Source organism: Morone saxatilis, unplaced genomic scaffold (genome assembly GCF_004916995.1).
Source record: "Morone saxatilis isolate NCDOM2014 unplaced genomic scaffold, NCSU_SB_2.0 Contig5, whole genome shotgun sequence".
Lineage (NCBI taxonomy): Eukaryota > Metazoa > Chordata > Actinopteri > Moronidae > Morone > Morone saxatilis.
Window position 1 is genome coordinate 20,967,605 of NW_023340095.1, and position 12,100 is coordinate 20,979,704.

Consider the following 12,100-nt stretch of genomic DNA (forward strand, 5'->3'; position numbering starts at 1 on the left):
GAGAACTTCTCAATAAGGGCAGTCCTCAAGGCAGGCGGCAGCAAGAAAGAAAACCTTCAATCTCTGTGTTCAGTGAAATGTTAGGGCCGGGATGTGTTTAGCCTAGCTTAGCACAAAAAGCCTGGAAGAAGGGAGAAACTGTTAATATGGAGAAAACACATTGTCTAACTATTCCAAGCTGAGTTACTCAGGTGTTGTGTCTTGTTGTTTATTTGGTCGTATTCTGTCTTTAACAACCTACACACATCCAAAGTCCACAAGATAAGAGAAATAATCTTGGGAATTGTTCACAAAATTAAGCTTGTAGTTCTCCCTCTTTTTACAGTGTTCTGTACAGTTTCACCATTTGCTAAGCTAGGCTAAATAAAACCTGGAACTACCACAATATATCTGTATTGGACTCACAGAGTGGATATTGATATCAATCTCTTCATGTGACTGGGTGAAAAACTAAAGTAATTTTCCAAAATATCTCAGGATTCTTCAAACCTGAGTCATAGAGCTTAATGACATTGTATATTCATTATCTACACTATGGACTGCATTTAGTGCTGTCAAATGCAAATTAGATTTAAATGGTCGAATGTCATGACCCTTTATAATAAATGTTATCTTTTGCACAGCTCAATAGGTGTCAGATAAGAGTTTTGTACAATAAGCAACTATTCTGACATTAGCATGGAGGCCTTCAGAGTGGTTGTAGCCACATATTGCATACTCCAAATGATAAGACCTTTAAACAATGATTTCCTGTAACTCGTGACTCAAAATTTACAACTCATTTCACCTCATTTCTAATATTTGTCTCCACGTGTCAGTTAGGAATTTGACCACTTAGCTAAAGCCCACACAGTCTCATCTAATCTTGGGCACACTTGGGGCTTTGGGGTTATTGAAGGTTCATGCAATCACAACAGGACACACTCCTCATCCTCCTTCATCATCTGTACTCCCTCTCATTCCTTTTCCCTCGAGACTCATGTCCTGACATACTCCCACTCCTGCTTTTCCTTTTAATACCCTTTGACTGCAGGGTTCAGTATTTCCAAACCTCGCTAATTGTGTGACTCACTCTCTCTCTCTCTCTCTCTCACACACACACGCACACACGCACACACACTTGGGCGCGTGTCTGGCAATACTTTGAGCAACGATTTATCATGTCAAAGTAACACTCACCTTAAAAAAAATTGTACTGTTGCCTTTTGATGTTTAGGTTTCATCAAGATGCTAATGTTATCCACACATTGTTCCAACAGTGCTCCGGCAACGCTGCTCTCTCATTTGTTTGGTATTTTTCAAAATCATTGTCAGATGGTTTAAAACTGTGACGTGTCCTCAACTACTTATTCATCCATTTTTCTGAGGCAATCCTTTGTAACATTTCTGGATAACATAAAACCTTAACAGATGAGCTGAAAATGTTTTTGTACACAACTTCGAGTATTGCCCTTCAGCTGCAACTTCAGGAACTTGTAAATGCCTTTGTTGATTTCTTGGTTCTTAGAGTATATACATCAGTACGTCATACGCAATAAAATAAGCGTGTGTGTCCAGATATAACAGATATGTTGTAATCTTTTGAAGAAATAATAGTTAACACAAACTGTAAATGTTTGACTCAGACTGAGACATTGGTCAGTCCAACAAACGTAAGCTTTGATACGTCTTCAATGGAGCAATGATTCTCAAAATGGCTACCAAGTAACACAAACTACTAAGACCTTTACCATCTAATGGAAAAAAATATTGACTTTATATTTTAAGAGAAAAGTTAGGACTTTTAGAACAGTCAGAAATGTTTTTTTGAGATCCGGTATCTAGCGGCCACAACAGCTGAAGGCACTTTGGCATTGCTTCACCATTCAGCTGTGATGTTTGGATCGGTATCCTTATGATAAACCTCCTCAAGCTGCCAAAACAGGGGGACCTCATATCTGTGAAGGTCAAATAAATGCAGAAGTTTAACATCTCTTCGTCTAGTTGTCCCTCCAGTGGCCAGTGGAGGTGTGAAGTTGTGTTTGCTCAAGAGTAAATCTGAGAACTGAGCACGTGCTTATTTGGCAGTCCTCTCTATTTATAAAGCCGAGCCCCAGTGTATTGTACCAGGCCGGTGTTGATCACAGTCTATTAGCTGCCCTCGCCTCATTTACTAAAGACAAACACAAGCTTAGCTGCAGCTTTGAAGATGCGAACAATTAGAACTTCACATTCTGTGCTGTAGGACAGCGGGGGAGCTGTGTACAGGGTTTGTCCTGAGCTGTTTGTCTTTTCCCTAAATTCGAATCAATAGCAGCATTAAAGGGGCACATTGGCTGGAACTGCTTGTTTCCAAAAGCTGTCTGTTGCCACTGTATTAAGAACATCGTTTTATTAGAGTATTTAATTTTTTTGAAGTATTTGCCCAATATGAGCTGCCTCGGTGCTGCTACAGTACCGGTAAAGCACTCAGTAGAAATATACTGACCTGTCATGATGACCATGATAGAGTGCTGCAGGAATGAGTCATAAAACCTCGGAAATTAGTTAAAATGTTTGTACTCCGGGTTCCTTCACCTTGAAGTCAAGGGGTTTTGGTTAGGTGCCTAAAATAAGAGATTTTCACATTTTGTTTGACAACATGGAATACATCAGTAAATGCCCAACCTGTGATTTTGGAAGCTTTGACCTGGTATTAAATAAGGCAGTTGCTAACAAACAAACAGCTAAATGAGACTATAGATGTTGATGACAAACACAGAGACTTTCAATACTGTCAATGAATTTCAATACTGTAAATGTGTGTGTATATATACGAGCTACCCCCCTTTAAGTTTTACACTTGGAGTTTACAGTCTATATTTAATTATGATATTATTACCCAGTTCTATATTTATTTTTTATTTTTCTTAGTTTTAATTTACACTTATATTGTTAACCCTTGTGGTTTGTTCTTTGTTGCAATCACTTACTGTTTTTCTGTAGTAGGTATTTTTGTTTTTCTTACTACTGGCTGCAAGTACAAAGAAGCATTTCACTGTGCATTGTACTATGTATAACTGTGCATGTGACAAATAAATCTCTCTTATCTAACGGTTTATCTTATCTTATCTTATCTAACTTTTCTACTCTAGTCTGCCTTTACAGCCTCATTGTGTTTATACTTAGTTGAAAGTTTAGTGGTGGTGACATTGAAATTATGCGACCAGTTTGTTTAGAACTTAACGTTTTAAAAATCATTAAAGTGGTATTCATTTGTTGAAGATTATCTTGCTGAACAAACCTTTCCTCAGAGCTGATCTGCAATATTCCAAAATCCAATGTAAAAATCCTATTGGCTTTTTGTCAAATGAACCAGGACAATGCTAATTTTCAGGTTGGCCTAAAAAATACATCATCCCTCTCGGATATAATGATTCTTTTTTTTTTTTCTCCTTCCCTGATCCTGACCTAAACCAAAGCCATGCAATATTGAGCATGCACTGCAGGGATTTGGAGTTTTTTACCTGTTTGCCATTGTGTTTTTGTACATAATACATCTACACAGTGCACACTTAAACACCCCATTAAATGGAGACTTTAACTTCCTGTAACACTTTCACTTCCTGGAAAACAATGAATGTTTAATGTACTGAGTTCCTTGGCTCAGACACCTGCTGTGTTAATTCGCTGTGTTCCTTTTTTAATTGAGCACAATGGGGCCTGTAAGGCAACTTTAATATGTATTATAATGTCAGAGTACATTAGTAAAATAAAAAGGACAGTTTGTGATATTATTTCTTTCAAAGTCACATTGTCTCTCTTTAATATAGTTAATGTTGATTGATAATAATATTCCTCGATTTACTCTGGTACCTGCTCAGGGACGTCCATGTTTAGTACTGTAAGCATAGGAACTTCTGAGTTTATCAGTACAGTTTGATTACTGCTCTGCTCTTCAGTGTGACGCTGGTGGATTGAGACCAAACCAACTGGTAATATGCTGCTCCTTAGAAATTTTGCTATTGGATCAATGACATGATGTGGAGTCCTCTGTCACTTGAAGATGGATCAATAACAGAATTGGCTGCGGACCTTTGAAGAACAATGGCTCCTACGGCTTCATTTTCTCCTGTCAATTCACAGAAACTCTGATTGATTACTACACACAGTGATGAGCAGCCGGATGGAGTTGGTACTTACATTATGTCCCTTTTTGTAGCTACTGTTGCTGCAGTGAAGTACTCTCTGTGTATCTGTGTAAGTGGTCAAATATTTTTAGAAAATCACTGAACTGCCCAAGAACATGAAGAATCTGATGATTTTACGCAGTGTTGTCAGCTAAATTTCTGTTGACTATTTGGCTTTTTCAAAGGTGAAACACCTCAGTCCTGCTGAATATACACAGCTTGCACAAAGTCTGTGAAATCCTCTTGTTGTGGGGGTACACTGAGGCGTAGTTTAAGACCCCTGATCAACAGACCATAGTAGCAGAATATCCCTTTATAGGCACTGTCCCCCACTGATAAATGGAAAAGACACTATTTCTTCCCTAACCCTTCTTGTTTGCAAATGTCTTTGCTGCAGATGCAGAGGAAACCAGCAGTGTACTCATGTAGCAATATGTCTGCGCTTATGCGTCTTCTCAACATTTGAGTGTTTGTATTTGCATGGGGGGAAAAAACAAGAGGCACTTGTATTTTGTAATTAGAACAAGAAGTCTTGAGCGTCGCCTCACGGTTGGACGTGCAGAGAAAGTGTCTAATATGTTTTCCTTCTGCAGCAGATTTGTCATTTCCACATTCAGCTCGAGCAGACAGATGGACGGGGAGTGATTATTTGATAGTGACAAGTTCAGTGTGCAGCGCTCAGCACCCTGAGAGAGGGTGACATTTCAGCTGTCCAAAAGGACACGCTGAGTGAACCATGTATCAGTGAGGCGGCATTTACGCCTCATTGGGGTGGCTTGTCACTAATCGATGCAACAGCCTTGCAACATAAATCTCCCTTGTTGTTTTTATGTAGGAGTGATTGTTGTGGGATTTTTTTCTCCCACCACCCACTCCAAATGGTTTAGCTGAAGAGAAATACATTTGTCATTTTTTGTAACCTGGAAAGAGACTAGTGGTCTAAATTTGGACAAGGAGAATGTGTTGAGCCTGCTCATGAACAGAGCGGCTGCATACATGCAAGCCCCCGTTGTAAATGGTCGTTTTACATTTAATAAATATTGAGTTCTCATTATATTCTCCTATAATATCCTGTGTGCGAAGTTTTTGTTGTCTTGATCTACAATTAGAATAAAGTTGATTTGTTCTGAAAATATAATGAGTGCTTGAGAGACACTGAAACAATAACTAATTGAACCCAAACAATAAAAATGCCATGCATGAATTAAAATCATTTTTACAGAACAATAAAGCAGGGAAATATAATAATAGAATATGAGCTAAATCCTCTATAAACCTGCTTTCAAAAATGTTTTAGGAGGTATAAGATGTTACAGACCTTGCTAGTTTTAATATCTACAGGCAGGGCAAACACCAAACTACATTAAACTTAATTATGATTATCATTGTTTTTATTATCAGAGTAAAGGGCCACCAACTTTTCTTAACACATATAAAAATACACACACGTTTCCATTATGTAACCTTTCCTCAAACATAGATTAAAGAAGGCTTTCTAGAGAGTTTTGACCCACAATACATTTCATGCAGCGATGTGTGCTAGTATGCTAATGCTGTGTTTTATAAGAAAGTTAATTTAATGAGTCAGAGATTTGATGACTTGAAATTTTGATTTAATTATACATTAAGTTATTGTAATAATAAGAGTGATTGGTTTCACAAAATTCCACTTGAATGTTTTTATTATTTACCTTTTAAATGTCCCTATGGTGAACTCCCATCCAACTGTTTTTTCCTCAGATTGTGTATGCGGCAGTGGACTGTACAAAAGGACAGAACCATGAGCTTTGTAAGCAAGAAGGGGTGGAGGGCTACCCAACATTTAACTACTACAACTATGGCAAGTTTGTGGAAAAATACAATGGAGATCGTGGGGTAAGTGTTATTACATATCTCACCTGCTGTCCTACTTTCTCTCTGAAACTGTTAACACACTCAACATACCGAGAACCCTTTTTTGTTTGTGAGCTGGTTTAGTTACATACTCAAAACATACAACACACACAATCTGTATGTATGCTAAAGCAAGCAAATAGCATACACAAGCTCCCTGTTTAAGTCAGGGATTCCCCAAATCAAAGCTATACCCCAGACTAGTTCAAATTTGGCCATTAAAGATATTTTGTATTTGTAGGATCATGGAGAGTCTGTTGGTTTGTTTTTGCCTAACTGAGCCTCAAGGATCAGACCAGTTGAGCTGTCTTGAAACTTACAGCAATATCTTTCATGTCGCATTCTTTCTCAAAGTATGATGTTGCACAATCACACAGGATCCTATATGTAGGATTTTGTTGTCATTTAATTGTGGCACAGATTTTGTTCTAGTATTGTAGGTATTAGCCAACAGAATAACCTGTAGAAGTTTTAGCTACTTTAAGAAACCTTGCCTACACACAAGTCCCCATGCCTCAGTAGCCTGTCTTTAGGGGGTGTCTGGCTTACCTTCTTAAGACAGGCTACTATGGCATGGCAATTTCTGTCTGATGACAAACACTGGGATGGGGATCTACACATCAGAATGAAAGTGCAGTAGTGTCCAGGCAGCCAGAAACCAAAAATCTTTACCTTTTCACAGCTAGATTATTTCTCCTGTTGGCAGATCACTACAAGCGGACAGAAATCTTGTACTAAATAATGAACTATTTATGGCAAAAAAGAATGGTCAAGAGTCAGGGTGATGCACACATCTCAACCCAACTTTAAGTGGAGTATTCGACAGACTGATCTTGATATTTTGGATTTTGATAGTTGATTGACCTTGAACTTGGCAACAGTATTTGTATTCTGTGTTTACTTCTCGTATCTCCATACTGTCAGGCTAACTTCAGATAATGTTTCATGACTGCACTTAGATCTCTTAGATTAGAAAGAGGCATTTCAAGACTGACAAATTGCTTCAAGTTGTGAAACGATCACTAAAACTTGTGCTTTAATAACTGTCCCTCTCTCCACAGGAGGCTGGCTTCACAGGCTTTATGCGCAGCCTAAGAGGACGTGATCAGGAAAAGGTTGTCAAGAGGAAGGAGGAGCTCTGAGGCCGGCGTGCAGGGATGGGGCGTTGCACTGCACAGTTTGTCATTGCACTGTGACCCTTGACCCTGACAAGGGCCCTATCAGCACTGACGTGGGAGACTTGATGACCTCAGCGAAAGGCTATTTTTTTATACCATGGTGATCATGTTTGTAATAATACCAACAGAGTACCTACAGTTAGACCGACCACTTGAGACTTCTTTTTTCATGGATATTCTGATGGGCAGAAAATACAGACAAAAAAAGTGATTTCTTTTTTCTTTTCCTTTTTTTGCCCAAACACTGTGACTGCATATGTGAGCACCCTAGCTACACCCTATACTGTATCTATGCAATACTGACCCCTGCTTTGCCCTGTGGTGGGGGTCTGTGTGACTGATTGACACCCGTGGTGGTGGGTGGTGGTGGGCAATCATTAGTTAAAGGTGGAGGCTGCACTGTCAATTACTCCACAGGAGTCCTGGTCCAGTCCCATCAACCCTGCTCTGTCTCTAGAAGGAGACACATTGTGATTACAGAACCTTCATGTCTCAAGTCTAGAACCATCCAGAATATTTTTTTTTATCCTCACAGACCATTTAAATATTAAACTGCATTTAGAAAGTAAAATGTGAAGTGCTACTGTAGATAAGGTACCGTAGCAGTGTGAAGTAGGTGAAATCCTGGCCAAAGGGTCAATATTCTGTATGGTTCCGGGCTCTCATGATTAGATTTGCTTTTAGAAATGACTTTTTGTTAGTTCAAAACTGTGGCCTTAACAATCTAAAAATAAACAATAGCTGGAATTGCATAAATATAACATGATAAGTGGAAGATAATCAGAGGCCTGGTGCCCTTGCAGTTCCCTCAAGTCATGGACCAGAGCAAGTCAAAGGAGAAGAAAAACAAGAACATGAAATGCCAAATATTTGTGTGCATTGCCCTTGATATCTTCATGCTTTGTACATTTCCAGATAATAACAACATTCACAGCTGTAGTGACGTCGTGCACCTCCTCTGTTGTTCATTCAGAGTGGGATTTCATCAATGTTTTAACGAGGGTAGGGTTCATTTACATAATCATGGGAGATGTTAAAGTATGGTGGCTAAATATTGCATGATAAAATGTCCATAACAATTCACCCATCCTCCTTGCACCGAAGCAATCATGGATTCCACCTAATATCCCACAATCCCTTCTGCATTCACACATCGTTCAGGCAGATGCTGTAATAATTCAGGCCTCCAATGTACACTTTGGGAATTCAGGGTTTTTGTTTAAGGTTACCCAGTCTGTTTTATGCCCAAGTGTAACCTGAACAACACCCAGGAACCAGAATAACAGAGCAAGCACTCTGGGAACGTTGGGTCTCAATCTGTGTCCGTCTTCAATGCCTTGGCCTGGAACTACTTGGACAGTACTCTCCTCAATCGAATTCCCGGGGATGACTTCATAGTACATCCAAGGAATAATTAAGTATTAAGTGAGTGAAGGCTCCGGCCCCCGTTCCACTTCTGGCAGCGTAACCCCATCGATTTGGAGCCATCATCATTACTTTTGTGGCCATTTTTTTTAATGCTGTGTGTTTTCAACTCCCACACTACGGCCACTATAAATATTTAAAGGCTTATCTGTAGCTGAACTTGTGTTTTATTATTCAAGACTTTGGTTTCTTTCATTATGAATAAGGTTCTCAGGGATAGCGAAACACAATTAAAGGGAACTAGTTTGTTTGTAATTTTGCATTCCGGCTGAATAATTTTGAGCCCTTAGTTTACCAAATTAAACATTGTTTACATTTGTATCCCAATGAAAAAAACAAATTGAGCTGTCTTTTTCTGTGCTATATCATGACCACGTGTATCGAATAAGACGTATTGTCAGTAGATGTTACTGAACCATTTCTCGTCACATTATCATTGTGATTCTTAACGGACTCATTTCAAGTGAAACTGTCTCAGATGTTCTGGCTGGCACCAAACACTATTTTGTGTTCAGTGTGACTATTTAACATTTCATGGTGTGCAAGAGCATTTTGAAAATGTGCTTTACACAGTTAGGTGTTGACATATCGCTGTAATTAGGTGTTCATTCTCCTCTCGAGGTTAAACAATGACCTTTGTTTACTGTGTCCATTTGTTTTTGTTTAGGAGCCTGCGCAGTGACATCACATGTGGTTTGCTGAATAATAGAAAGACCACCTCTGTCTTATCCCAAAGGTATCCATGTTGTGTGGGAATTTGTCACACTTAATGCCAAGAAGTCATTGTTGCCTTTGTTGATTTTTCTGTGCCCAGCCATACGTACAGTTTTGCCCCATGCAGTAAGGACCTTGCGAGTTAAAAAACTAAATAAAGTCAAACATTTCCAAAACATTTTTCACTTGTTTTTATAAAATATGCACCTCTCTGCCATGCTTATGTTATTTTACAGCCAGGTTTTTTTTATTTTATTTTTAAAATTAAATCCTTTGAGACGTTTGGGGTGTGGCTCTAGGTTATGCTATGTTGGCCAGTCAGTTGGACTTTCACTTCCACAGTAAAATGTCTCCACACCCACTGTATTGATTTCCATGAAATTTGTCCCCCACAGGATTAATGAATCAGTGATCGGTTAATATTTTTAAAGCCCCTACAAGGAGCTTTTTTTGATTTTGGCCAACTCTTGTGGACAAAAAGCAGTAATTTTCTACCGCCTTGTTTCATTGATTCCAAGCAAAAATAAGTTCCTGCAGCACCGGACCGCATTTCTAGGACCCTAGTTTTTTGTGACAGTACCATTTAGCCAAATACAGTTGGCTACAGTTTATTCCACCAAAATTCTACTTTATCCACGTACATAGTGTTTTAAAGGTTTATTCCACACATATACTACTTTAACTAAGTACTTATATAGAGTTGCATGTTGAGCAATTTGTGTAATTAGCTCATTATACTCAGGTTAAATAGATATGGAATCATATGCTGTGCCTTTGCAGTCACTAGATCCCAACCAGGTATTGTAAAGATTTCACGTTACAGTTTCATTAAAAGAACAAAAAACAAAAGACAACACATTCAACTAATGATCAACGTTATACCTTGAAGATTGCGTGCAGGATCCTTCATGTAGTTAATAATAAATAATGACTAGGACAGTACTCCTATTTGAATGGATGGATGGAATATAATTTGCCACCGGGACGTTTCGGGCAAGACGCCCGAATACAGGCTGATAAAGGCCGTGTTGCCTAAAACGTCAATGTTAGGCTAACAGTTTAAGCAAGCTATCTTACACTAACAGACTGTTTATTGTTTGTTGATTGCTTGTCTGTAGTGTTTTTATTATAGTTAGCTATTCACACTTCGGCTAACGTTAGCTGACATTAACTTTGTGTTCCAGTTCAAGACACCAGGATTGTTTTTAATATTGTGCAAATAAAAGTTGACACACATACAGTAACTTTACATACACTCTGGTTGTGTTATGGTCTCATTACCATCATTACCACTGCGATTACTTTAATGGCCAGTGTTGACTGCCTCGACCAGACTTTGTACTATTCTAAATAATGAGGAAGTCAGCAAACACTGTTAAAACTCTACATACCAAAAATAGACACCGAAGACACATTTATATGATAATTGACACAGAAATAACGCAACACAAAATCCGGAGCGTGAGAATATGTTTAAAGTTATTTTAAAATACACCAGGAACACTGTCTGCACAATAAAATAACAAGAAGTTGACCTTGACGGGTCGCTGAGCTGAACAAAAACTGCTTTCACCAGGACAATCTGTTTATTTTGACATAATTCTCAGGAAAAACAGGGAAACAAATAGAGCACGAGCAGCACTCAGCAGATCTGACACTGATGGCTTTATTATGAGAAATGGCTGGAAATTGGTACCAGACATAAAAGTGACCCCGCTAACAGTGTCAGTATCATATCTCCACTGCCTGAACTTTTCCAACTGTTTTCCAAGCATGGGTGCATGTTGAATATTATAAATGGTTACTTTTGGGATCAGGGTCCTGGGAATCCTGTGTAAAGTTCAGTCCTCATAGAGCCCGCTCTAAGCTGAGAAATGACTTTTAAGACTGAAGTTTCTTGTGCTCCCTGTTTGCAGTCTCCAGGTCATGCAGGTCTGCTTAGATAAAGTGCTGTTGTTGGGATGCATGCAGTGTTGAGCCATAGCAGCTGATTAATGCCTGTGAGCACAGGCAGAAATACCCTCTCAATCCCAATTTCACTTAAGAGGATTTTCAAAGGGGTGGAGCACTTTTTCATGCCTGGGAGCATTGCTTCATTGCTTCTTTGTGGGTTTTCTTGGAGGGGAGGGACAAACATTTTAACCTGTGCAAAATGAGCATAAGAAAATGGGGGGCACAGGGTTGTTAACACAAAGTCAAGGTCTGTTCGGACTCAAGTACCCTTAACAAAAGCCATTTTCCCTTTATGGATAATTGTGTTTTGGGCTGTTCAGGATTTCATTTCTCTGACGTTAATCTACACTCTGCCTTCATCCACCTGCCTGACCTCTACCTCACCTCTGCTTCTTTGTGTCGTTATGTTATTGTTGTTGTTTTTTTTTTTGTTTTTTTTTAATAAAAGCTCACACATGACCCCTTCTTTTTCAGATGTATCATTAAAAAGCAACTTCCTGTTGTTGATTTTTCTTTTCTGTACATACTTTTTTCCCGCTATTCAATATGCCGACACAGGGACAAATTGGTTCAAACACCAGAAGTCAATGAAATGGATAGACCTCTGAGAGTATCTGCTTGGCAGAGATAAAGATTTTCTTTAGCTTGTTTTTCACGAGGCAGTAATCAAAATGATTTGCATCCTTTGCTGGAGGATCCATATGTCCACTCTGTGCTATTCAGTGAATCTGTCAGTCAGCACTGAGAAGAGCAACTTCCCTTTTATGATATTGTTGATAGAAATTGGTC

At 38.9% G+C, this 12,100-nt stretch overlaps 1 protein-coding gene across 1 annotated transcript in view; it reads left to right on the plus strand.

The window, feature by feature from the left end:
* Positions 1 to 9,534, plus strand: part of pdia5 (protein disulfide isomerase family A, member 5) — a 56,687-nt gene extending 47,153 nt beyond the window's left edge. The window contains exons 16-17 of the mRNA XM_035676628.1: positions 5,889 to 6,023; positions 7,103 to 9,534. Of these exons, the coding sequence (XP_035532521.1) occupies positions 5,889 to 6,023; positions 7,103 to 7,183 (216 nt within the window). The 3' untranslated portion in view covers positions 7,184 to 9,534. The remainder of the gene's footprint in view (positions 1 to 5,888; positions 6,024 to 7,102) is intronic.
* Positions 9,535 to 12,100: the final 2,566 nt, after the last annotated feature.